The following is a 25411-nucleotide window of genomic DNA, read 5'->3' as shown; positions in this document are numbered from 1 at the left end:
GTAATGTGTTATTATTAACTTGTCAATCACCTATAGAGTGCTTTCTTTGCACTAACCTGTATTGAAGGTGCTATAGAAATAAAGTTTCAATGACTAATTCTGCAATTTGGATTGGCTTTCAAATTATAAAACCACACTTTTCTTCCTCCAAACAAATGTAAACACATTAACCCTGTCTATGTCTTCGTCTACATACACACAGGCACACACATACACACAGATAAGATAAGCACCTGCTAGTCTCTGGAGCTTGTTCTGGGCATCTTTCAGTAGTTCCTTTGCTTCATCTCTGAGGCTCTCTGCCCTTTTCTTGGCATCCTTCACAGCCTTGGCCTTTGTGTCAACCCGCTGCTGCACTTCATGGTATTTATCTGTCAGCTGGCCGTCTAGAATCTAAGCATCAAGACAGAAGAAAGTTCACAGCTCTGTACGCTTTAAATGAGGAAAAGTGTGTGCACACACAGACACATACCTGCTTGGCTTCGTTTGCCTTGTCTCGTGCCATGGTGGCTGTCTCTTCGGCTCGGGCTGCTGCCATGCTGTTGTTGGCACGTTTGGTCTTCAGGGCACTGATCTCCTGTCCCAGTGTGCCCAGGCGGGACATGGCATCATTCAGGTCCTTCTCACTGTTGGATGTCTCTGACTCAATCTAAGGAGAGCATGCCCAAGCAAAGTGAATTCTGATCCCTCTAATATTACACGGTTTGCTTGTGTTGCATTAAGCATTAAGTTTTCATTTTATTCCATGGTGTGATTTCTCAAAATTTACTCCTGGATGTTCATGTAATTGCCTGTGTGTGTGTGTGTGTGTGTGTGTGTGTGCGTGTGTGTGTGTTTTAAAAGCACATTGAACACCTTTAACAAGGCACTGAATCATCAATGATTGTCAAGAGGAGGAGGTGGAATAAAGCTATAGCACAACACTGACATATCATCACCATAAAAGTTGATATGGCAAACAACTGCTTATTTTAGCAGATAAGAAGCAACTGACTTTCATTTGGCGTCATGTTTCTGGCCACTTGATGATGTAAGTCCTACATTTAACCTCTGTTAAATGAGAGTGTCCCTATAGCAGCTTTAAAGTCACGTTTTTACAAGAGAGATTCATCTACAGTATCTACAGTATCTAACGTGGGCTAACTTCTATGTAACTACATAAAACTCTCAGACTGGTGAACAAAATGTCTTGCAACAATCATTAAATTTCTAACAACTCATACAGATACGGTTATTTGTACTATGGGGCAGTAAACTACTATTTTGGCACACAGCTTAATGTTTGTTGTTTTTGGTTCATTACCTGTGCCAGTCGGGCCTCAGTTTCCCCAATGTCAGCTTTGGCTCTTGCTATGGCCTTTTCTGCTGATGTCTGGGCAGTCTTTGCATCCACCAGGGCCTGTTTCACTGTCTCTGCGGTGGTCTTCACCCCCTCAGCTTGATGCCTGAACAACAACATAGTGTTACTGACAGTCAATGGTTTTAGATAGGATGAAAACATATAGAAGAATTAGTACAAATAATTACCAACACCATATCTCAATCTATTCTGACTACCTTGCCCTCTTGGCATCAAGCAGCAGTTGCTCTGCCTTGCGGACATCTTCCTGCGTCTGTTCTAGGATGGAGTCGACATTCGAAAGGCTGCGAACCCGTTCCTTGATTTCATCAGCAAGATGTCTGATCTGGTGGGGCGAAGCGGGTATGGAGAGCTCCAACACACGGTTCGCCACCGCCTCAATGCTGTCTGGGTCTGCACCCTCCTCTGAGAGAAAGACATGAGAAGTGGCAGGGTTGACATATTGTAGGAGGGCAGATTAAGTGGCAACATAAGTAATCTACATGTTCTTGGTAAACTTGCAAAATGTACACGTAAAATATGTCATAATGTATTAAACTCTGACTCACGAGTAAGGAAGTCTCTGATCTGTTTGATGAGGTCTCTTAGGTCATTGTTGGAGCGCTCCACTTTGTTCTTGGTGGCAGTGGCTTTGTCCAGAGCTGCTTGGGCTTTGCCCTTGGCCTCCTCTGCTTTGGTCTTGGCCTCTGCCACCTGAAAGGTAGAAAAGTTTATAGAGGACACCAAAGGGTAATGTATTCACCATAGCTGCTGTCTTTACAACGACTGTACTTTTCACAGCAACAGTGTTTTTCTAAGAACTGTTCAGATGATTAAATCTTTCAGTTTAGTTTTTTTAGTGAGTCTACTTTCACTCAAATTCGTTTTGTCTAAGTGCCCACATGTACCAGACTGCAGCTGCACTGGTTACGCAATCACACAGGGTGAATGTCATTTTTGGAGTGTACTGTAAAGCCCTCACTCCATTCTGAGAGACTGTGAGAGGTGATGTACTGTGAGGGGACGCTGGCATAAAATTAAACTATGGATGTGAATAAATGTATAACTACATACAGTAAAAACTCCAAAAGCACTCTTAACAGAATTGCAAGGGATTAATATTTTCACCAATGTCTGGTCCCAAATTACAGTAGCTATAGTTCTCATATGCTTTTATACCTTGGTAAAGAGTCCCTCCACCTCTCCCATAGCTTTCTTCAACTCCTTTTCTGCGTGTTTGGCTCTCTCCAGGGCATTGTCAGCTACTGCTACAGCGCCGTTACAGTTTAGACCTCCACAGTGACGGTTCCCTTCATCGTCACGGCAACCTGCACCCCCACAAGGACTTTCTGCACAGGGAGCATCACCTGGAGCGCCGCAAACCTGTTGGAAGAGATCAACATGTACTTGTATGGAAATGATCAGATGTATGTGAATGCACAGGACTGAGACACTTCACTTCACGGTCCCACAATAATACGGGTAACTATTAATAATAACGTTTTTAATTTTAAATTAAATTTACAAAGGAAAGTTTTCAAATCAAGTTTTTATTTCATGAAAAGTTCCACAAAAAATATTTGTTGTAGTTATTACACTATTACACCACCATTACATTTGTCCTGTCTTGCACCCCCTAGAGGCAGCTCACAACCGCACCACACTTTTGGAATCGCTGGATTACACTATAAACAGTAGACCAACATTTAATCTATATGAACAATGGACAGTAACAATAAAAATAAAGTTTATCACCTTAAACAAACTTGTGAACAAGCTAAAAGAAGGTTTTCGCTTGAAAGCATAAAAAGGATTTCTGTTGATCTGTTATGCAGTTCATGCCTGAAAAACCTTGTTAGTTCCACTGCTTCTGCGGTTACTTCTCTCTCTCTGCCTGCATGAATGCTGTCAAACTTGTTAACAAATTTAAACGTGCTCAAATAATATAGAATGTGATCAAACCTTCTCATTGATCTTCTTCATGTCCAAGCCCTGCGCTCTGGTGTTGAGGTCTGCAAGCGCACGCTTGTTAGCAGCATTTTTACGGTTGAAGTCGTCCTTCTTGGCGGTGATGAGGCGCTCGGTGCGGCGGCGAGTGTCTGCAGATTGGCTGACTGTGCTGGGCCTGGTGGTTGTTGATTCATTGGCACGCCGCTCCGCATCACGGGATTTGTTGTAGGAGCTACGGATGCTGTCGTACGCACCTAGAGAGAAGAGGTGGACAAAAAGTAGGAAGTAGTAAGAGGAAGATGATTAGGAATAATGATGCGACATGTGAAGGAATGTGGGTAGGAAAATGTGAATGAACCTAGAGTGTGGACAAGCTGACGGCAGCAATAAGTCTGAGGTGTCAGTTTGAATTGTTTAATAATGAGGATCTATCCTCCCTTTCTTTCTCACCTAGGAAGTTGGAGTTTTTTAGGATATCCAGTTGGTGGTGTAGCTGCTCTGAAGTGAGGTTAAGTTCTTTAGCTTCTCTCTCCAGAGCACTCAGCTCCTTGCTTGCCTCAGAGTTGCTGTCCTGGACGATGGTTAGGTCTCCTTCCAGACGGTTCAGGGTGTCAGTGGTCTCACCGATCTGCGCTCTGCAGGGCAAGGCAGGAAGTTATTAGGCGATAGAATATTTAATCCTGATATGATTTTTAATGTACTTTATTTATCAAGTATCATTATTTTGATACCACTACCTTTTGTGGCAGAAAAAAATTACTTTCAATAAAGTTTCACATGGGAAACATGCATTGGAACGTAACAGCTGTACCTAAGATCTTCAATAAGCTCCATTAGGGTAGCGACGGCTGCAGCAGTGGTGTTGCGCGCGTTGACAATGCCTTGAGCCTGTGCCAGTTTCTCCTCCAGGTCTCTAAAGGCCTTCTCATAGGCCCCAGTAAGCCCAGTGGTCTGAATCTCATGGGCACGCTCTGCCAGGGCCTTGGTACGCACTGCTAGGTCCTGGTAATATGACAAAATTATACAGAGAAAGATAATAGTTGACTCCAAATGAATCAGTTATTCAGTTTCACATTTGTCTTTTTCTGACTGAGGACCCCCTCTTTCACATTAAACTACACCTGTACGATGCGATCCCAGTCCCCGAAGCACTGGTGACAGGGCTGACAGCTGGGAAACTGACCAGAGAAGCCTCTGGCACATTGGTCACAGCGGACACCTGACACCCCCTGCTGGCAAACACAGTGGCCAGTCACCCGGTTGCACTGAGAGGTCTCAATGCCACGCCAGTCACAGTCACAAGCTGGAGGGGGAGAGAAGGACGAGGAGGGAGTGTACAGTGAATAATCGGACCTAGTTTATACTGACAAAATCTACATGTTTACACGCATTGTGAATGTATTAGTTAGTTATTAGTTCTTTACCTTAGCACATGGATATTCATGTATGTCCAGAGCAGGTACCAAATAATTTACAATGAATCAACATATCACAAAACAATTGCCACATGCTGAACCTTGTTGCCCAGGAATCCAGCTTTGGTTTTAGCCATGGCAGTTAACATTATTTAACTGGCGTTCAGGAAGAGGGCCCGCTGGCGTTCAGGAAGAGGGCCCGCTGAACTTATGTTAAGTCATTCTTTTTTGTGCAATGCTTTTTGCACTGTGATGCAACCCATCTTTCTGCCTGAGCAGCTATAAAGTCTTTGAGCACTTCACTTTTTGCATTTGGTCTCTTCATCACGCTCATACCACACCATTTCCTAAGAGCATTCATTATGTCGTCATGTATCTAACCTCGGCACTGCGTCCTGGGGTCACCCCAGTAGTTCTCCTGACAGTCTGTGCAGGTCTTCCCTCCAAAGCCGTCACGACACTGACACTGCCCAGTGAACTGCACATCAGGGAGTAGAAATGACACATCAGTTTATTTTGTTGATGTCAACGTGAATGAATGTGAATGTAGTTACACTTATATTGAGATGTGCTTATTGGAAGTTGTTCAGGCCCAAATGTTCCCTACCTCATTACATGAGGACGTGACTGAGTTGTTGGGATCACAGCCGCAGGGTTCACAGCCAATCCCGCTGGCCAGGTTCCAGTGGTTGGGGGCGCAGTGGTCACATGTCAGGCCTATGACGTTTGGTAGACACTGGCACTGCCCTGTGGCTCGCTGGCACACACAGTCCTCACGCTCCATACACTGGCTGCGGTCAGTACCCAGGAAGTTACATGTGCACTCTGAAGGGCAATTAGGCCAAAAAATGCATCTTTGTTATATTGCTCTATTTACAAAACATTAGCATGCAAGTTAATGTTAGACTTTTTTCACTGAACATGTCACTCACTTCTGCAGTTGCGTCGTGAAGCGTCCCCAAAATAGCCACTCTTGCAGATGCCACAGTTGCTGCCCTCAGTGTTGTAAAGGCATTTCTTGCATTCTCCGGTCTGCCTGTTGCAAGCGTCCATGTCTGACATGTCGATGTTGTTGTTGCACTGGCATGGCTGGCAGCGCCCTCCGGGCTGAGAGGGGTTGCCATAATAACCTGGGGCACATTCCTCACATCGGGCACCTGAATTGGGAGAAAAAGCAAAAGGGAAAGAGAATAAGGAGTGGAGGGAGGAGATGTGATCATTCCATAACTGTTATTTTTATACAGGGTTTCCCAAGCTGCTTTGTTTTTGTGTATGAAACAGCAGGATACTTATTTGCAGCAATGCAATCAACAAGTAGTCTTGGTTTAATAAAGAAATGAGGACACCCTTATTCAATTGGATATTACCCAGACTGGGCCTAAAATGTTTTCAGTGGATAACTCCATATGAAGAAACATGTTAGTCTAAGACTTTGCCTAACCCGTTTCTGCATAGTGTGAACATTATACAGTATGTTACTACAATCAGTTTGTTACTTATCACTCAATGGGATCGGGTTAACCAGCTCTCATTAGTTAAGGGCTTTTTCATCACACCTTCTTCAGTATATTATGCAACACATTACTATACGCGCTGATGACAAAAGCGACGATTAGTCAACAGTCATTCAAATTCTGTGAATGTGGCACAATGTCTCAGTCTGCTTCAAGACACTCCACAGAGACAGGTGTAATCACTACAGACATACCCTGCTTTGAACAATAGTATTCCACACTGTGCTGTGTATTACTTTTGGCTGCAGCTGTACTATACCTGTATTGAACTACTGCTATATACTGTACCACACAGATACAACAATAGTGTACTAAATTCTTTTGGCAGTGAACCATTAGTTTAGTTAGGCTGTTTTCCCACACTGTTATATCTAATTTGCGGTATCTTTAGATCCGACTCAGAATAAGAAATACTTGGCATATTTGAGTCTAGTAGGAAAGGGAGAATGAAGGAATAAGAAGGTGGAGAGAGGTAAAGAGTAGGGCTGTGCTGGCAGAGTAAAAGCTAAAGTACAGAGAAGATGAGAAGAGAGAAATATAGAAAAAAGAGGAAGTTGCGTGAAGGTATGAAAGAGAGAGGGGGCAAAGGGAAGTAGAAATAGTGTTGAGCAGAAGGGGGAGAAGTTGGGTAGAAAGCAAATATAATCAGCTACAGTTTCTCAGGTCCATTACCTCTCTCTTCCTTTACATTTGAAAGTCAGAACTGTGTCCTGCCTAAGCTTACAGACAGCTCATAATGATATAGTGGACATACAGTGTATAGCCATAACCATTTAAGCTTTATCTGAAAAGTCAAGTTTGTTAAACAAGTGACATCAGTGTACTTATCCAGGCTGTATGGCAATATTGTTAAATCAGTGCAGCTCTTGTTCTTTGAGAAATTACTGTTCAACAACCTCCCAACATCATCCACGCAACATCATCCATTCACAGATAATGATGAACAGTTAAATCTATTTCAAACACAAGAGACAGAAGCTGACCCAGACTCTACCAACACCTGTGTATAAACCTGTACCCACATTACCCTTCCTCATAATTTCTCCCTATTTACTTTGAATGGTTATTTCTTTTAAGTGGAAAACCATACTTTTTGACACAATCACTCAAAAATAATGATTCTGGGTCAGGTCCTTTTATTGGGAATATTTACACAGACCTGGTTCAAATCTTGAAATAAATTAACCACTTCTAGCATAATTTCAGTGTAATTTTAGGGACAATTATTATTATTTGTCCCTTCATTGCCATAAAAAAACACAGGCAGACACAATTTGAAAGGGTTTGACATTATTCTTTGAGCCAGGTCTCACACATGGGCAGGAGTGCATTGTGGCACAGCACCATTTAATGGGAGGGGTGCTGAAGCCATGCATGGTTTAGACTGGAAAAGTGATGGGTTGGTGAAAAAAAGAGGAGGAGGAGGAGAAGGGAGGTGGGGGGGGGGGTCAACCATCATTACTCACGCTTAAAAATGGTCGCCCCGGAGCGTTTAACAATCCCTGTGCCAGTAATACAGGGGAGGGAGGAAATGACACAGGTTACTGTTCACCAGAGCCCAATGCTAATATGCTGATGTTTACCAGGAATATTGTTCACCATCTTAGTTTAATATGTTAGCATGCTAACGTTTGCTAACTAGCACCAAACACCAAGCACAGTTGAGGAGTTTTCTCTCAGTTTTGAGGTTCAGCTCAATCACTGAGTTTATTTATACTATAACATCAGTACTTAAACAAAACTTCTGTCAACTACAAACTAGACTATTGATGCACTGAAATTAAGTGATATGAAATGCCACTCTTTAGACTTTAAACTGTCTTTTAAAATGAAAGGTACTTGCTAAAGTAATTAAGTAAGGTGCCCTTTGGCTTGATTAAACACACAGGTTTCGTAGAAATATTTTAAAATTCAAATCTTGACACAAAGTGTGTTATGAAGAACAGTATGGTTATGCAGTTGTACATTTACATTTTCATTTAGGGCTTTTAGCAGAAGCTTGTGTTCAAAGCAACTTACAATAAGCACATTAATGTTCAGGGGTGCAACACGTTCAACAGGTATCTGTTTCATAGGTTCTGTAGAAAGTGAGTCACCCTCTTTAGTTACAATATATTTCTTTGTCCATAATGTGTGTGTATCTGGAGTTATAATGAATTTCACAAACAGTGATTTCATCAGCACCACTTGCTGAGGATGAAGCGAAAATAAAGCAGGGAGGGACAGAAGAAATATAGAGACACAGCAAGAGTATCATCTTCGGTTTACCTGTGTAACCCTGGTTACAGTTGCAGATAATTTGTCTGTTACGGTTGTCCTGGTAACAAGATGCAGCAAAGTGGCGTCCACTATTGGGCCCATCTGGACAGGGGCACGGCCGACAATGACCACCTGACGCTTTGCCCAAAACTGGGTTACCATAGTAACCATTGGCACACCTACAGAAATGACAAAAGAGTTAAACGTGACACTACTCAGCTTGCACAGGGAATATGCAAGGAAAGCGTCTTAAGTCAAAAAGCACACAGTATTAATAGATTTACAGCTGTTCTATAACTCCAGGAACACCATATCCCTTTTAACGTTATGTCTGAACTGAACCTGATCTCATGAAGCTTGGTCACCTTCTCACTGAAACATCACCTGTCACACTTGTCTCCTCCAGTGTTGTCCCTGCAGTTGATACAGGCACCACTCCTCTGGTCGCACTCTTCGGCGTGTCCGTTGCATTGGCAGGGTCGGCAGCTGGGGAAGCCCCAATGACCCGTCTGGCATCCGTCGCAGTGCTGACCAAACGCTCCTGGACGGCACTTGCACTGACCAGTATACTTGTCACAAAATCGAGTCACGGAGCCTTCCAAGCTGCAACTGCAGGCTGGGCAGAGGGACGAAAATGATATGCAGGGGCATATAGGAAGGAGGAGAGGATGATAGGAGGTAATCAAATGGAGAAGGAATCAAAGATAGAAAGAGAAAAGGATGGAGAATACATAATTTATATAAAGGGGCGACAGTAGAGGGCGCCAGCAGCATAGTATATAATTAATCAAATAAATAAAAATAAAGTAACTGCACATAAAGTCTACAGTAGGATATCTAAACTCATGTTACTCCACAGACCTCACTTTCATTAGTAAAATTAATAAAAGAACAACATACAATAATAAAAATGAGGTCCAAGTGTCAATAGTCTGTGAGCTCCAAGAGATTTGATTGAAGTTTCCCAGTGAAACTGCTTTGTTAGCTGTTGTACTGTCTGTACCTCGGCAAAGGCTTTTACTAAGCCCTTCCAGGGAAAGTGTAAACATTAGTTGGAAAACCCAACCAGATAAGGGGCGTATAAATATGAAAAATGTTGTTATGTTGCATCATGTCCTCCATGAACAGGTCTAAATTTCAGGAAAAAAAAAGGGTGGGCGAGAGTTTCTCACCTATGCAGCCCGAGGGCCCAAAGCCATAAGTTCCCGGAGCGCACTGCTCACAGCGTCGTCCAATCACATTTGGCCTACAGCGACACTGGCCCCCGCGGACATCACACATGGAGCTGATGGACCCCTGAGGATCGCAATTACAAGCTGGAGGATGACAGAGAAGCACAGGCATATTGGAACATCATGCAAATTGAATTCTGGGAAAAAAGAGGAACTAACAAAGGCTAATGAATGAAATCACCTATATGAATGTGAGGTTAACAAGTGGAGCTGCAGATTGACGTGATATTAGGTGATATTCTACATGCTATACCAATGTGGAACTTAATTTTCTTCTTTGAGCACCAATAAAGTGCTAAAAACATATCTAATGCCATAAATACATAAATGCCATATCTTGCAATACCCAGCTGACGCTCACGCAGAGGAGAAATATACTTCCTGGGAAGTCACAAGTTAGGTTAAAGGTCATGTAACCCCGCAGTCTACTGCATTGTGAGCATCATTCATAATCTTTTATGTTGCTTTTTTCACTCACGGAGAGCCCCATCATTTATGATGGCCGACATGCTGGTGATCAGCTTGGCACAGGTGTCACTCATCAGTGGGCGGGTCACACTCTTCGCCCCCTCGTGACAGCGATACCGCTCAAACGTCTGCTTCCTGATGTTAGAAGCTGGATCCCCTGCGTTGAATATCTCCATGGAGGAGTGGCGTGGCATCAAGGCAATCTGGAATGAAGAGGAGAGAGAGGAAGGTGTTTGAGTGCGGAATGAAAACTTCTTCATGAGTCAGATGCTTATTTTTAGACTGGAAAAAGAAATTCATCTCACAGAGTCCACAAGGATTAAAGCATTGGCCGCTCCGTTGAGGATAGTGTTGGCATCCTGATAGCGTCTGAACTCAAAGCGGAGCGTGTAAGTCACACCTTGCTCCAGACACACAGGCTGCAGAGGGACCATAAACCTGGAGCAAACACATTCAGTACACAGTTGAAACTCAGTGATTTATGTGTGAGTGTTTATGTGTGTTTGAGCCACAGACCTGGCTCCAGCCGGTAGGGAGACAGTAAGGCTGTCATCATCTGGGATGGTGTTTCCACAGAGGCTGCTGGTAGGAATCGGCCCCGGACGGATCACTTTTATTCGCACCTCCTCCCAGTCTCTGGGCATCTAGATATAATCGATTTTATATAATTAATTTGAAGCAATAGTTAAATTGCAGTCAAAGGAAGACTGATCATGAGTATGAGAAGGGGAGGGGGGCAGTTGTAATGACTAACTGGATGAAAGAAAATCAATCAAAAATGCTTTGGAAAATGCTTAACATGTGATATAAACATGATTTATAGGCAAAGGCATGCTAAAACATGCAAAACCACCAGCATGCTCCTTTATGTTAATAGTCAGTGGAGCTTTGTCTGTACTGCAAAGGCTGTGCATAGTTGAAGGAATATTTTTAAAAAGTTGTGGTTTCGCAAAGGGTTTACGTCTAGATGATGTACAAACACACAGACCTGTGACTCATAGCGGATAAGCAGGTCAAATTCCATGGAGTAGGGGATATTATTGATGAGGAACTCCAGGGTGCCACCCTCAGGTACCCGGGCGAACCCAGTGCCTGTCCATGTGGCGGGGCGACCCAGCAGGTGCTCCCTAGTCTCCAGTGTACAGCCCTGAGAATATACAGGCGTATTCAGATATAGTTTTTAAATATATTTCCATACTAAAGCCACATAATCACTCCAACACAAATGTGTGCCCAAGAAGAATACAGGTGGGCTCACCTGCCCCATTTTGGCCAACTCAGCTTCATAAAGGAAGTGATCCAGAGCCATGAAGAAATATCCAGACTCCACCTGCACACACTGGCGTCCTGTCATGTGACTGCGGCAGCGACACTGACCGCTCTCCATGGAGCAGCTACAGTGAACACATGAGCAGCATTGTTATTTCACTGCTACAGCTGATATTATATTGCTTAGCTGCTTATGTTGGGTGCCTAGCCTTTTAATCAGCAATGTAATTGCTTAATCTGACATCGAAGTTAAACTCACTACCTTATAACAAGGCAAGCTAACAACAACATGAGCATACTAACATGCTCACAATGACAGAGCTAACATGTTTACCATGTTCACCATCTTAGTTCTTTAGCATGTTGGCATAACTAACATTACACAATTAGCACTAAACTCAAAGTACAGCTGAGGCAGTTTTGAGCTGGTGATGGCACAAGAGGAAAAGTTAGGGGATCACCAAGAATCAATGAATGAATCAATCATTTAATTAAATAATTACTATGACAAATTATGGCTCCCAGGGTAAAGGTGGAGGCCAACAAATCTGAGTACAAAAAGCTGCAGCTGCTATTTTGGGGATAGTAATTCATTTATGAGTGTTCAGTCTCAAAGACATTTGTGACAGCCTTGATGTGTGTGACCTGTGACTCAGGATTAAAACTACAGCGTCACTCACTGGTTGTCCAGGGCTCCTCCGATATCACACTCACAGCCTCTGCAACCGTTTAAGTCGTGGCTCAGAGCCCAGTGTTCCGGCTAGAAACACAGAAGGACAGGCAGAGGGCAGAGTGAATGACAGATGGAAATAGAAGAGGGCCAGAGCAACAACTCGACAGGCAGACACTTGAACATTTAGCTCCAGACAGACAGGAGGCATCACTCTCCATGCTGTTACAGAGTGAGAGGGGAACGTCCGCTGCAGTTTGACTGTCATAAGTGGATGTGAATCATACATACTGTATCTCGCTCTCTAATCCAGTAAAACAACATTCATAGCTCCAGGGCATAATATTACCGCCCCATTCAAAAAGAGCTGACAGTGTGAATACTGGAATTTTTGCAGTCAGCAATTTAACTTTTTATCTCGACTATGGTTTGGCTGATGTACGTGTACTTTGCTAAATTTTGTGGTTTCTCCTCTAGTGTTACATAAGAATCTGGTTACTTTTACACTGCACTGCATTTATTCAGTCAAAACTAAAGTAATATTGGTTTGTGCCAGGTTGTTTTCTTGCTAGGCTTAAATGACTTTATAGCTATTTGAAGAGCTAACAAGGGAGACTCTAGTAATGAGACAGCTTCTTTTTATGTGTAGGTAGAACTTTATGATGAGCTCTGTAAAGACTTGCTGTAAAAAAAAAACATCCAGAAAAGAAAAAGTACCTTACCATCACTTTGTGAAAACATATTTTAAATAACAAAATGATACTAAATATCCACTTTCGGACCAGGTCCAGGTCCTGACCATTTTAGGCCTGCTGTAACCCACACCAACCGGACAAGCCTCATATCCCTGGGCTAAATTTAGAAAGAGGGCCCAGGCAGGAGCTCACATTCCTGCCTATACTATTCCTGGCTGAGTAGGTTTGGGACAAGAGGTTGTATTATAACAGGAAGCTGATCACCACCCAACATCTTGGGCTGCTGGGCAGGGAGGGTGATAGGACAATATGAGAACAGAGTGAAGAAGATCAGCAGCACTTATTTAGAAGTGAAAAGGAAAAGGAAAGACACAGGTAATATTGGCCATGGAGTGACATGTAAGAGAATGAATGCCTTCATTCATATTTAATTGTCTCATGATAAATGTGAAGCGTAAAGTGACAGAAGTGGTTAAATTTAAGATTTTCCTTTCAAGACGGAAAAAACGGTCAGGCCAAAAAGACAGGTTGTTTTTTTTTGCACTGTCTTACCAAACACTGGTCACAGCTGCGTCCAGTGACAAGACGCTTGCAGAAACAGTCACCACTGACTGGGTCACATTGGGAACTACCTGACACTGTTCCCCTATGGTCACACTGGCAAGCTGGGGGCAGAGGGCAAACTTGATTATAATTAGATCGAAGCAAAGTTTTAAAATAATAAATCATTCAAAAACATATAAAAATTCTAAATGTGACCCTGATTGGCAGATCAATTATTACAAAGCCTAGTATGGATTTAAAGTACTGTATGCAATTATCACTGAGGATGTGGGGAATGTGTCCCACTCACTTTTCCCCTTCACACCACTTTTGCATTTTTTGTAAATTTACTAAAATCTCTTTAAAAAGAGCCTGATAACCAATTTCATTATGCATTTTTATTTGATGGATGACATCAACTAACTCCAATTAAATGCTAACAGTCAGGGTCATTATAACATTTCTATGACTGTGTGAGTTATAACAGAGACTATACTCACGTTGGCAGCCCTGAGGGTTGTCAGCGCTCAGGCCGAAGAAGCCGGTCTTACACTTGTCGCAGCGTGGCCCCTCAACATTGGCCTTGCAACGGCACTGACCTCCCACCATGCTGAGAGACGGGTCGGTGTGGCTATCGCACATCCCTCCATTCAGAGAACCATCTGGATCGCAATCACAAGCTATGGGACATGAAGGAGTTTAAATGCATGAGAAGTTAAACTTTAATGATTCATATCTGAACTCATTTTAGTTTATCTATGCATAAAAGGGTTAATATCTCAAATACTACACATGCTAAAAAAATCATACTTGGCACACAGGTTCCCTACTGACTTGTGCTCAACAAATTTCACCTATAGGTGGCACTACAGTTCAAATATAACTTTAAAAGAACAGTTCCACATTTTAGGAAATGCTTGTGAAAATGAGAAATGGGGAGAAATGTGGTAGACTTTTTCTTCAGAGCCAGGCTAGGCAAAGTGTTGCTGTAAATGAGAATGGTGGTGTAGTGGATAAGACATATGTGTGAAAGACCCGGGTTCGGATTCACTGTGACACCAATGTGTCCCTGAGCAAGACACTTAACCGGGGACGGCAGTAGCTCAGTTTGTAAGGATTAGCCTGGAAACTGGAGGGTCGTTGGTTCAAAGCCAGTTCAGAGCGTGGATGAGGTGCCAGTTCTTCTCCTGGGCACTGCCGAAGCCTTGAGGAAGGCTCTGAACCCTTCACTCTGACATCTCTCTGTGTGTTGCTATAGGTCCTGTTTGTGTGCATGTGTGTGTCTTTCGAACCTGTGTGAAAAGTACTCACAGAGTGTGTGAGTTGAGCTTCCCCTCGGATTAAATAAAATATATCTTCTTCAACAATGACATTTTTGTTGTACTGATTTTCTTCAGATTTTCTTTCCTATCCTCAAATATTGCTGTTATATTCTCTAACATGATTCGCACATTCTACAAAAATCAGAAATGCCCAAAAGTTTGTGAGTATGTGCAACTGTCAAATTATCTATCGCAGTACCCATGTATCATCATTTCTATGCAGTTTTATGGACGTTTTTTTAGCAATGGGCATAAGAGATAATGACACCCTGGTGATGTCCATCCAGTGTAAGCCACACTAAATCTCCAAATACGTTTTTCAGGCCTGCGTGCTCAGATTTGACTAATAACTACAGGCCGTGTTGATAAGTGGGCCAAATCAGTGGGCAAAACTACCACAACTAACTTCCCACTAGTGGTCCCTTTCTCCACATGCAGTATCTTTGCCTCACTTCTTGCCCCCTTCAACTCTCCGACAGTAACAGCAGCTGACAGCAGTCACACACATTTGCTCTAGAAAATGGCATTAGCAGTGATTAACATATTCTCTGATGTGGAACACAAACACACACTCACCTATGCAAACCCGTGGGTCCCTGATATCCTTAACTGGGTCTTTGTAGTAGAAAGGTTTGCACATCTCACAGTTGCGTCCCATGGTGTTGTGCTGACATTCATCACACACTCCTCCGCTGACACTTCCCGTGGCCAAATACACCGCCATGTCAAAGTGGCACAAGGTTGAGTGGCCATTACAGTTACACTCTGAAAAAAAGACATTTATTTCAAACTAATTAGTCATTGCTGATGTTTTTTTATTCTTTTTTTTTCAAGTGTTTACTATCCAGGGGCAGGTGCAGCAGGTTACATTTTTAGAGATGTAAATACCCCAAACTGTCAGTCACATTACTTTTTATACTTCCATTAGCCTGCTGACAAATAATCTATTAAAATGTAGCTGTACATGCTGTCTCTCATTAATGCTTACTGGCTAATACATCTGTGATTTGTTTTGTTTTTGCCCTTAATGTTCCTTTTGCTTCCTCCTCTGTACTCACTCTTGCAGGCGTTGGTATTGCGTCCCTCGGCTGGTCTCCAAGGCAGGTCATTGTGGAAATCATCACATTGCTCACAGTTCAAACCCTTGGTGTTATGGTTACACACACACCTGCCATGAACCTTGAAAAGAGATGGGAGGGAAGGAAGGGCGAGTAAAGGCAATCTGTATGAGATTAAGAAGCTTTGAAATTTTCAGAGTAAATTACAGGACGACTGAACTGACGCCTCATTACTCACCATTCCTTCTATATCGTCCCTGATGCCATCGATGGGGGCGCACTCCGAGGCGTGGCCATAGCAAAAGCAGTTTCCACGTACAACAAGCTCATATATAGCATAGTAATACTTTTCTTTGATTTCATCTCTGGGGTCCAGCAAGTTGTCTCCCAGTGTGTGAAGCTTGGTGAAGTTCACTCTCAAGTTGGTGATCTTTAGCTGGTCTGTCGGTGACAGGACATGAACAGAATAAATGGGAGAGAGACAGAATGCAGGTATGTATTCAGAATAATACATCAGCAAATACACACGCACACGCACACTCACACACAAACAGCACTAAAGCCCTTTTGTCCTAGCAAGAGGAAGTCAAGGCCAGTGGAGCATGACTGAACAGAGTGTGTGGCAAAGCATTTTGGGTGAACAACTGTTAATGGCCTGGGATGGTCGGAGGATTAGTTGGTCCTTAGGGTTTTGAAGCAACTTGACGTTACATTGAACTTAAACAGGGAGAAAAGTGGGTAGGTATTTTACTAGGAACAGTTTAAATCAAAAAAAAGGTCTGCTCTATAAGCAATTTCATCCAGTAAACCTATAAAAGGTGCAAAGAAACAGATGATTCATATTTTAGCATGTTAACACTGAAATCTATTTATCACCTGGACAATAAACAAACACAGACTTATATTAACACAGACTTAATATATACATATATATATACACACATATATATATATATATATATATATATATATATATATATATATATATATACACACATACACATATACATATATACATATATACACATACACATATACATATATACATATATACACATACTGTATATATAGTCCTCTAGGTGTGTAGATTAAAAAAAAAAAAATATATATATATATATATATATATATTTAAATCTTTTTATCTTTAAGCAAGATTCGAGTTGGATTCTTCTAAAGAGTTTTCTGCTTTGTGTTACTATCCCTCAGCCATGATTCAGCACTGAAACACTATCTATGGAAGCACACAGAAGGAATTTCACACTAATTTTACAACTTATTAACTCGGACTGCTCAAGGACCTTATTGTATTAACATCATTTGAACTTTGGAAAGTATTTTTGCACAGAATGAGAACTTAAGATTGAAAAATGTGCCCCCATTGGAATCACTTCATGACCAGCATGAACGATTACTGTGACCTATACAGCTTTCATTTACATTTATTCATTTAGCTGACGCTTTTATCCAAAGCGACTTACAATTGCTATACATGTCAGAGGTCGCACGCCTCTGGAGCAGCTAGGGGTTAAGTGTCTTGCTCAGGGACACAATGGTGGATGTTCACAGTGAGAATCGAACCGAGGTCTCCCACACCAAAGGCATCTTATCTATGCGCCATCACCACCCCTCAATGTAGGAGCATCTGAGTATTGCTAGCCAACAAGACTTTCAGAAGACAGACTTGAGAAACTGTGAACCTGTCCACTGCCATGCTAGCAGCTCTCCATAACCCCTAGCCCAATGTCAAATTTTGACCTGCTGGAGGCACTACATGAAAAGTTAGGGGATCACCAAATGTCCAAATATCACAAGTCATCCTCCAGGTGCTGTGGATATCTGTACTTCACAGCTATGTAATAGTAATAGTTCAGGCAGAGCACTGAAGTTGCACTAGCAACTGGCATCAGCTGTTTCATTCATGCTTCATAATCCAAACTCATTCATCAGATGTGTGGCTATCAGCGAGTTTGTCAGCCCGGCCATACTGTTTGCTGCTGCAACTCCCTCCACCACCCCAACATCTTCCATGTGGAATACCAATGTTTGGTATTGGTATTTACTAAAATGTTAATATTTGTTAAAGGGGTATTAGCGCTCCAGCAGGATCCTTGCTGCTGCTCGAATTCTTTGAGAGCTCCCTGGAAAAAAAAAGAACGTGTTCCGCTTACAGTTTAACCATTCGCTGTAAATAGACAGTTCCTTTACATACGTGTCTCTGACTGAACTAATCAGTCTCTCCATAAATCTTAAGCCAATTTCCTCCTTAAACTAATGACAAGGTGAGACACCATTCAAATGCCACACGTGACTTTCAAGTACATTCCAAGAAGGGAGCAAATCCAAAAATGATGGACAATAATGGAATACCTTGTTGAAATGGTTCATCCCACGTCCTGCTTCTTTATCCTCTCAAACTATTTGGAGAGAGGTCCTATAGGGAGAAAGATAACTCCTTGTCTTGTCACCCTGTCAGTCTGCCGGAAAAGCCGTGGTCAGAACTTCGGCTGTTACAGTCCAGCTGTTTACCAGCAGTCTTTAACACGCATACACCACACTAACGCAGATGTACTGCAACACAAATGCTTGGCAACACACATTTTACACCTAGATCAGTACATAAGGAAGAAACTGATGTCAGGATTATGAACATTAATAATGTATCATCAGAGCAGTTGCAACCTGCACTGAGTCCTCTTTACAAACCGGTCTTCCTTTCCTTTCCCAGCATGTAAAACTTTTAGCTTCTGTCATTTTTAATCTTGCTGGAGTTGAAGCCTCAGTGTTACAATAAGATGAATGGAATGTTTCATGGGAGGCTTTATTTTTGTCCAAACTCTGACCCTGCCCTGCTGACTTTATCTGCAGTAATAGAATCCCTCTCTGACAGACAAGAGCTAATCCCTCCAGCTCCAATGCACTAAAACACTGTCTGCTTCTCCTCATGCTGTACAAGCAGACTGGAGAACAGTCCTCCAACTCAGCCAGCAACAACTACAGCAGCCAAACAGCAGCTTTCAGCAGCTCAAAGGTTGAACATGAGACCTCTGTCAGGCTGTTTCCATTCAGAATTTTGTATTATTTATTAGTGTGAAATTAATCTGGAAACATGCTCACACTAACATACAGGCCTATTTGGAAACCAATATGACAACAGAAAAAAAATACTCCATCAGAAGAGCAAGACCCACTAAATAGGCTGGTATTGTTAGCTACTGCTGTTTTCGTGTATGCCACTGTTTTTTAGGCTAGGGGCTAACCTTCTTTGTCTTGCGCCCAAAAGGTTCTACCAATGAAATGCTTTAATTTAAAGATGGTTAAGGTTAGAGGCAGGGCTGGGGGTCATGTTCAGAGAGGAAGCTTTGCCGGGAAGGCTACATTCAGTGCAAAACGTCTCCCAATCTCACTCAAGTAATGAAGAAAACAAATAAAAAGCTAGCCAACAAGAATTACTTCAGATGTTGATTCACTGTCTTGACAGCAGCAGACAGTACATATAGATTGTTCAGCTGTGAGGGGGGTCGAGGGTCTTCATGCGGGCCAGTTACATTGAGATATTCAGCAACAGAACAAGACAACTTCTGCTGCTGCATTGGAAACCGAGCTTGGGTTCTGGGAAAAGCTCTCATGTCCTGCCAGTCTAAACATGAGGGCTAGGACAGTGAGGCAGTGTGGGAGAGGAACAGCTGCTTTTCACATCTCTCCACGTCTTCCACACAGCGGGGCCATGTTTCACAGCCCAGGGAGAGGGCCTGTTAAAGTCTGTAATGTGTCACAGCTGGATAACAAGAGCTAATCGTGTTGGCTGGAGTTTGATTCATAGTCTCTTTTTTTGTATAACAAACTATATTGATACTGCAACTAATGTGCGTATGTTCCAAATTTTCTAAAAACAGACCAGAAAAAGAGACCAATTGTGGATTGAAAAATCCTGCACACTCGTCATACCAGTAAATTTAACAAAAGATAAATAACAGCTTTCCAGCTGTTATTTATCTTTTGTTAAATTTACTGACAAATTTAAAAAGGTTAAATGAATTTTGGTCACAGACGTCTTCAGGCAAACATCTCTCTACATTTTAACTACTGACATACATTTCTTATTGTGAGATTATTCTTTTATTATTCTTAAGTGTTACGTAATTAAGAGACTGAAAATAATATTTAATTTTCAGTTAAAAACAACTTGGGGTTGAATTAAGAGCACACTCAGACCCCTTTCAGACAGCAGACGTGACTGTGATGTGGGTCTACTCGACACGTCTTGACTGGGTTATCAGTGCTGTGGCCAAACTGTCAAAACTCACATGAATGGGAAACCTATAGCCCCAGCACTGGCGCATGACTCCACAATCATTCATACAAAGTAATTACGCTTGTCCAGCATGACCTTGGCGTCTTGTGTATTCCACTCAGTGGTGTTGTACACAATCAATCTGATCAGTCGTTTAAAATGCGAGCTTGACCTACTCTGGATGCTTGGACTGTATGGATCCTCAATCCTGATGGCTGGTTCCAACACTCTGTAGATAACCTAGGACAAACATTATGCACAGGCATTACATATTTCAATTATCTTCTTCTTTCTTATTCTTATCAATTATCTTGATATAATATAAATAAGCAGCAATATGCAAACATGTGTGCACTTTTTTTTTGCTTATGCTTATTACTTTTGCTGGGGATAAAATGACTTTGAAAAGAACTGTTTCCCCCTGCTTCCAGTCTTTATGTTAGGCTAAGCTAAACTACTGAGGGCAGTATCGGTCTTCTCATCTTATTCTCAGCAAAAAAACAAATACATGTATATCTCAGAATTTGTAACTATTCCTTGAGGTCACTCTGGACATGTACAGTATTTGTGTGGTCACAACCATTAGAAAACTTTAGATCCAAATAAATGGGGTCAAAGACTCCTTTAAGACCTTACTTTATTTTTATTCACTGAAAATAAAAAGCGTAGCTTACGTGTTTTGGTGTCTGTTCGGTGACACCTGAAGTTGTTCAACATCCTCCTGGATCTATTCTTCATATACTGTATGTTATTTACATCTATTTACAATTTTACCAACGCGATTGTTTTAATACTGTAATTTCATTATATTGGTCTATTCTGTACACACGACATCTATAGCACGTCCTGTCAGAGGGATCCCTCCTGTCCTGCTCTCCCTTCAGTTTCCTCCATTTTTTGAGGAGGTTTTCCTCAAGGAGGCAAATTTGTGATTTTTTTAGTGTTAATCTTGAGCAACTAATGTGACCCATCATTTTTTTATTTAATCAATCGCTCACCTCTCCCTCCGTTGACGGCTCAATGTCAGAGTAGCGTGACTCACAGATGACATCATTAATGTTACGCAAAGGACCCTGGGACACTCCGGGAAAGTTAGCAGAGCAGTCATGGGAAAAGTAGCGGTAGACATGCCAGGTTCGACCAAAATCTGCTGACCGCTCAATCAGCATGGCCGCCGGTCGGAAAGTCTGCAAGAGAAGAGTGTCATAGACAAAAATTCACACCGCTTATTTTGTTGAGCAGTCTAATCCCAAAACACAAAACAAATGGAGCTGTAAATCACACCTTTCAGCTACTTTCAGATACTTGATACAGGTCAATAAGCTGACAGCAAGAGCTTTCGTCCTACCTTGAAGGTCATAATTAGGTGAGTGAAATGAAACTCTGCTTCCAGATCCAACTGGATAAAGACATCCGACTTTCCTGAGAGAAAAAGACACAAAGAGTGACAAACTTTAAATTTAAACATAGCCAAAATTTTTCTTTACAAGGCTGTTAGATTGTATTCGTTTTGCATCAATATCATCAATTTGTAACAGATGGATAACAAAGAATAATTGCTAGCGGGTGAGCGAGTGAAGTAGCAACTGTGCTTGAGGAATGGCATCTTTTCAGGAAACGGCCTTCGGTCTTGGCAGGAGAAATGTAGAGAGCATGTCGGAAAAGCCCACACACTTCCTGAGTTGTACAGCGCCAGATATTCTGAAGGGCCACTTTACTGTGAGGGTCACTTTCACTATTGTTCTCTGTGTTTTTGGATTTCATGTACAGCACAAAGAAGACTTTCCCATTCCTGCCTACTAATTTATGAAGAGCACCGTGTGTATTTTGTATTTTACAACTTAACACTCTTCAACCCGATAACTTGTAAACTTTCAAGACTTACTTGAAGACAAACAACAAGCTTGTCCTGCTCTTTGATACACACATGCAAAGAAAAAAAAGACAGAGTGAGAATTTGTTGTGATGCCTATCAGTCACATGTTTTGCAAAAACCTAACCTAAACAGATCCATGGGGATCTGATTTACCTGGGAAACTCGCAGGTAGTGACAGTGTGAATGTGTGTGGCACACAGTTGGAGAGTGTTAGAAAGCAAAGACAGTGAAATGCGATAGATGGTATTCTATGCTATCTATATGGTTAACCTACCTATTAAAGCTGCACCAATCAATATTTTTATACAAACGATAGCTCAAGTAACTATGTGCAGTGGGAATGTGTTGCTCATAGTAATGAACCCACAGAGAATTATCACCCGACTGCTGCTCCCCCTCAGCTCTCCAGAGTCTTTTCGTATCTTTCAGCTCATTGTTGGGGTTATGTGGCTAAAATATGCTAATGGTGAGGTAAGTGGTTAAGCTTGCCTTTTGTAGTCAAGAACTTGCAGCAGCCCACAACTAAGAAATAGTGCCTTTAAATGAGAATTATTGGGAAGCGCTGAGGCCAGATGCCAAGGTAAATAGGTCATTAAATTGTAATTGCCAAGTCACTGGAAAGAAAAATATGGAAAACAAAGAGGAGGAAGGGTGTGCAGAGCTAGGGGGAAGAAAAGAAGGGAAAAGAGTAGAGAGTGAAAGAACCATTCAAAGCATAAATTTTGAGTCATATGTTGCTGATGGAGAATTTGTTGGGCAAGTCATACATATAAAATGGTAATGGAAAACATGCACAACCAACACACGCAGAATGTGCGTATTAGCCAGCACTCACTTATAAGGCCAGCATGCATGCATGCAATCCCAGGAAATTGCAATTCCAATTAATAAGTGCACACAATCAAACCACTGTAATCCATACAAAGTAGGCGCACTGTGCCACAAAGATGCCATGGAAAGCAGTAGCAACCAAGAGTAAAAATAGTCACTGTACTTCCTGTCCCCCTTCTTCTTCTGTTTCTCTCTGTTCTATTCTGGGTCTGTTACTGCTGCACAGTGCTGTCATCAGCATCACTCCATTACAGTAACATGGCAGACAAGCAGCTGAAATGAGCCTTGTGTCTAACTGGCTGCTCTGCACAGAGCTTTAAATGGTAAATGGAGTGTACTACTAAAGCTACTTTCTAGTCTTCCAACCACTCAAAGCGGTTTACACTAAATGTCACGTTCACCCCATTCATACAGCAGTGGCCGTCATGCATGGTGCCAACTTCACATCAGAAAGGAACTAATCATTCACACATATTCACACACTGACAGCCTTCAGGAGAAATGTGGGCTTCAGTATCTTGCCCAAAGACACTTCAGACATGCAGAATGGAGGAGCCAGGGATAGAACCTCAGGGCTTTATCTCCTGAGCCACAGCCACCCCTTTATAGTCACTTATTGTCAATGTGAGTGAAAATGCAAGTGTTCAAGTGTGTCTCTCTCCCTGTCCTTACTACTGTTTCTCACTCTTAAACACTCAGCTTTCACTTTTATCTTTTTCTTTTCTCCATTCCCCGTCATCCCCCCTCTCTCTCTGTTGATATGCCAGAGCAGGGCCTACTCTGTTATTAAGCCCATCTGTAGCTGGTCGTTGGCAACAGTGTGTGTGTGTGTGTGTGTGTGTGTGTGTGTGTGTGTGTGTGTGTGTGTGCATGCTAACTTAATACTGCTTTTAAAGTTCTCTATAGTTGCTTACTAATTGTGGTTTCAATAAATATTTAGGATCTTGTTCTTTTTCCATTTTTGCCTTCCTTCCAAATTTATCATTTCTCCCCTCTATCCCGCCATCCCACCATTCATCTCTAAAAACCAAATAACTTTAATGACAAACAGTATGAACAGCATCTCATTCGTTCCTGGTTTTGGGAGCAATTCTAATAAATTATTTCAGCTTTACTTAGGCTCAGTGCAAATGTATAACCATGAAAATGAAAGCTGAAATCACACTATATTACTAACACATTTAGCTTGCCGAGAAAACCAGGTTATATAGAAGGATTTCCTATTGCAAATACTGAGATGAAAGTATTTAGGTTTATATACCTATCCGATGTTAATGTTAATACTGTACAAACCATAATCATCACACTATACATACTATTTATTAGGTTCTGTTCAAATCGTATATATCATAGTACATAATACACTCTAAGCAGTGCATTTTGCTGTATTAGCACTTAGTGTGTGTAATGAGTTGAATCTAATCCAATGCCTGTGTGGTTGGTGCATAGCAGACCTGCCGAGCATCTATGACTCTGAGTCAAGTTTCACAGAAACATTAAACATTAAAAAGTAAATTAATGCAAATCAGATGTAAATTAAGAACTGGTACTGTTTTTGAGAGTGTGAGTAAGGAATAGATTTCAAAGCATTCTCTTTTTTAACAAATATGTAATGGAGAATTATATTAAAAAAGGGTATGTCGTTTTATTCAGACAGCAAGTCCTAGATAAACAAAGTTAAGTGACATGCTCCATCTGTACCATAGCAATGCAGCAAATCAGATTCTGTAATATGAAAGGAATGCCCTTTCATTTAACAGTGATGCTTGCTGCTTAGTTTTCATAAATTCAAACATGACTGGATAGCGTACAGTGTTTTTAGTGTTTTACAGATCAGATCTGAACCATTAATTATAAATTTTGGCCTGCCTTTTCTTATTTGCTTTTTACTTATATAAATTATTTTTATTTAGGCTTATCGCTAATCTATAAAGTATTAGTAAATGGTTTACAAACCATTCATAAAGCTTTTATTTACAAAACAGTTTTATAAAAGGCTGCCATATAAGAAAGTGTCTTCAGTAGTACACCTGAGTGTGAGACAGGTAACCTATTTGGCTGATCAGTAGGTACAAAGTACAAGTTATAAGTCAATAACTATTATTTTAATAGTGTTCATTGTAATTATTGTAATTATTTTAATAAACTCTGCACTGAGATTGCATGTCAGTGCAGAACACAAGTGATCACAAAGTCTCCTCACCGTTTTCGGACTGCCACCAGGACTTCTTGCGGTGAGGTTTGAAGGCGGTGATAACGTTCTCTATCCGGTGATTAATGGTGTTGTACACTGGGTCATATGGCCGTCTAGAGTCACAGTCGAAACACTTCTTCTCATCCTGCAGCAGGTCAAGATAAGGTCAGGGTTCCATGGTCAAAGGTGAAAGATTTCAGGGGTCAATGAATTTACCAAATATCACAGATGTGTTCAAACACACACACACACACATACACACACACACTGACCTGCAGATGACTGACAATGCAGTAGGGCTCTTTCTTCCTCATCCCACATGTGGAAGAGGCTTTCAGGTTCTTCTCTCGTCCAACCAGCAAGTCCCCCGTTGCTGGGTAACAGCTGCCATGGGCACAGCCGTGGCTGTGGTCAGGCTCCTGGCCAACGGCAGCAGCCAGGACTGTGGGTCGGGGGGGGGGGGGGGGGGGGAAAAGGAAAATAAT

The 25411-nt window shown here is 41.8% G+C and overlaps 1 protein-coding gene across 2 annotated transcripts in view; it reads right to left on the bottom strand.

Moving 5' to 3' along the window:
- The window catches only part of lamb2 (laminin, beta 2 (laminin S)), a 46997-nt gene that overhangs the window by 2696 nt on the left and 18890 nt on the right, over window positions 1-25411 (bottom strand). Inside the window, exons 3-35 of one of the 2 annotated variants that reach the window (XM_046056141.1) lie at window positions 25199-25368; window positions 24936-25071; window positions 21374-21447; window positions 21024-21212; window positions 20202-20265; window positions 15973-16175; window positions 15735-15855; window positions 15253-15441; window positions 13855-14034; window positions 13364-13476; window positions 12127-12206; window positions 11436-11571; window positions 11166-11324; window positions 10694-10821; window positions 10483-10615; window positions 10188-10380; window positions 9650-9793; window positions 8862-9093; window positions 8487-8656; window positions 7685-7720; window positions 5637-5861; window positions 5312-5529; window positions 5086-5182; window positions 4411-4592; window positions 4101-4291; window positions 3740-3924; window positions 3302-3543; window positions 2519-2722; window positions 1909-2053; window positions 1558-1765; window positions 1304-1445; window positions 473-649; window positions 234-393 (exon numbers count right to left, since the gene is read on the bottom strand). In XM_046056141.1, the coding sequence (XP_045912097.1) occupies window positions 234-393; window positions 473-649; window positions 1304-1445; window positions 1558-1765; window positions 1909-2053; window positions 2519-2722; window positions 3302-3543; window positions 3740-3924; window positions 4101-4291; window positions 4411-4592; window positions 5086-5182; window positions 5312-5529; window positions 5637-5861; window positions 7685-7720; window positions 8487-8656; window positions 8862-9093; window positions 9650-9793; window positions 10188-10380; window positions 10483-10615; window positions 10694-10821; window positions 11166-11324; window positions 11436-11571; window positions 12127-12206; window positions 13364-13476; window positions 13855-14034; window positions 15253-15441; window positions 15735-15855; window positions 15973-16175; window positions 20202-20265; window positions 21024-21212; window positions 21374-21447; window positions 24936-25071; window positions 25199-25368 (5226 nt within the window). The remainder of the gene's footprint in view (window positions 1-233; window positions 394-472; window positions 650-1303; window positions 1446-1557; window positions 1766-1908; window positions 2054-2518; window positions 2723-3301; window positions 3544-3739; window positions 3925-4100; window positions 4292-4410; window positions 4593-5085; window positions 5183-5311; window positions 5530-5636; window positions 5862-7684; window positions 7721-8486; window positions 8657-8861; window positions 9094-9649; window positions 9794-10187; window positions 10381-10482; window positions 10616-10693; window positions 10822-11165; window positions 11325-11435; window positions 11572-12126; window positions 12207-13363; window positions 13477-13854; window positions 14035-15252; window positions 15442-15734; window positions 15856-15972; window positions 16176-20201; window positions 20266-21023; window positions 21213-21373; window positions 21448-24935; window positions 25072-25198; window positions 25369-25411) is intronic. The other variant, XM_046056142.1, reaches the window with a different exon arrangement.

Source organism: Micropterus dolomieu, linkage group LG08 (genome assembly GCF_021292245.1).
Source record: "Micropterus dolomieu isolate WLL.071019.BEF.003 ecotype Adirondacks linkage group LG08, ASM2129224v1, whole genome shotgun sequence".
In the NCBI taxonomy this organism is placed as follows: Eukaryota; Metazoa; Chordata; class Actinopteri; order Centrarchiformes; family Centrarchidae; genus Micropterus; species Micropterus dolomieu.
The sequence above is the reverse complement of the archived record's forward strand: the minus strand, read 5'-3'. Positions and strand labels throughout refer to the sequence as shown.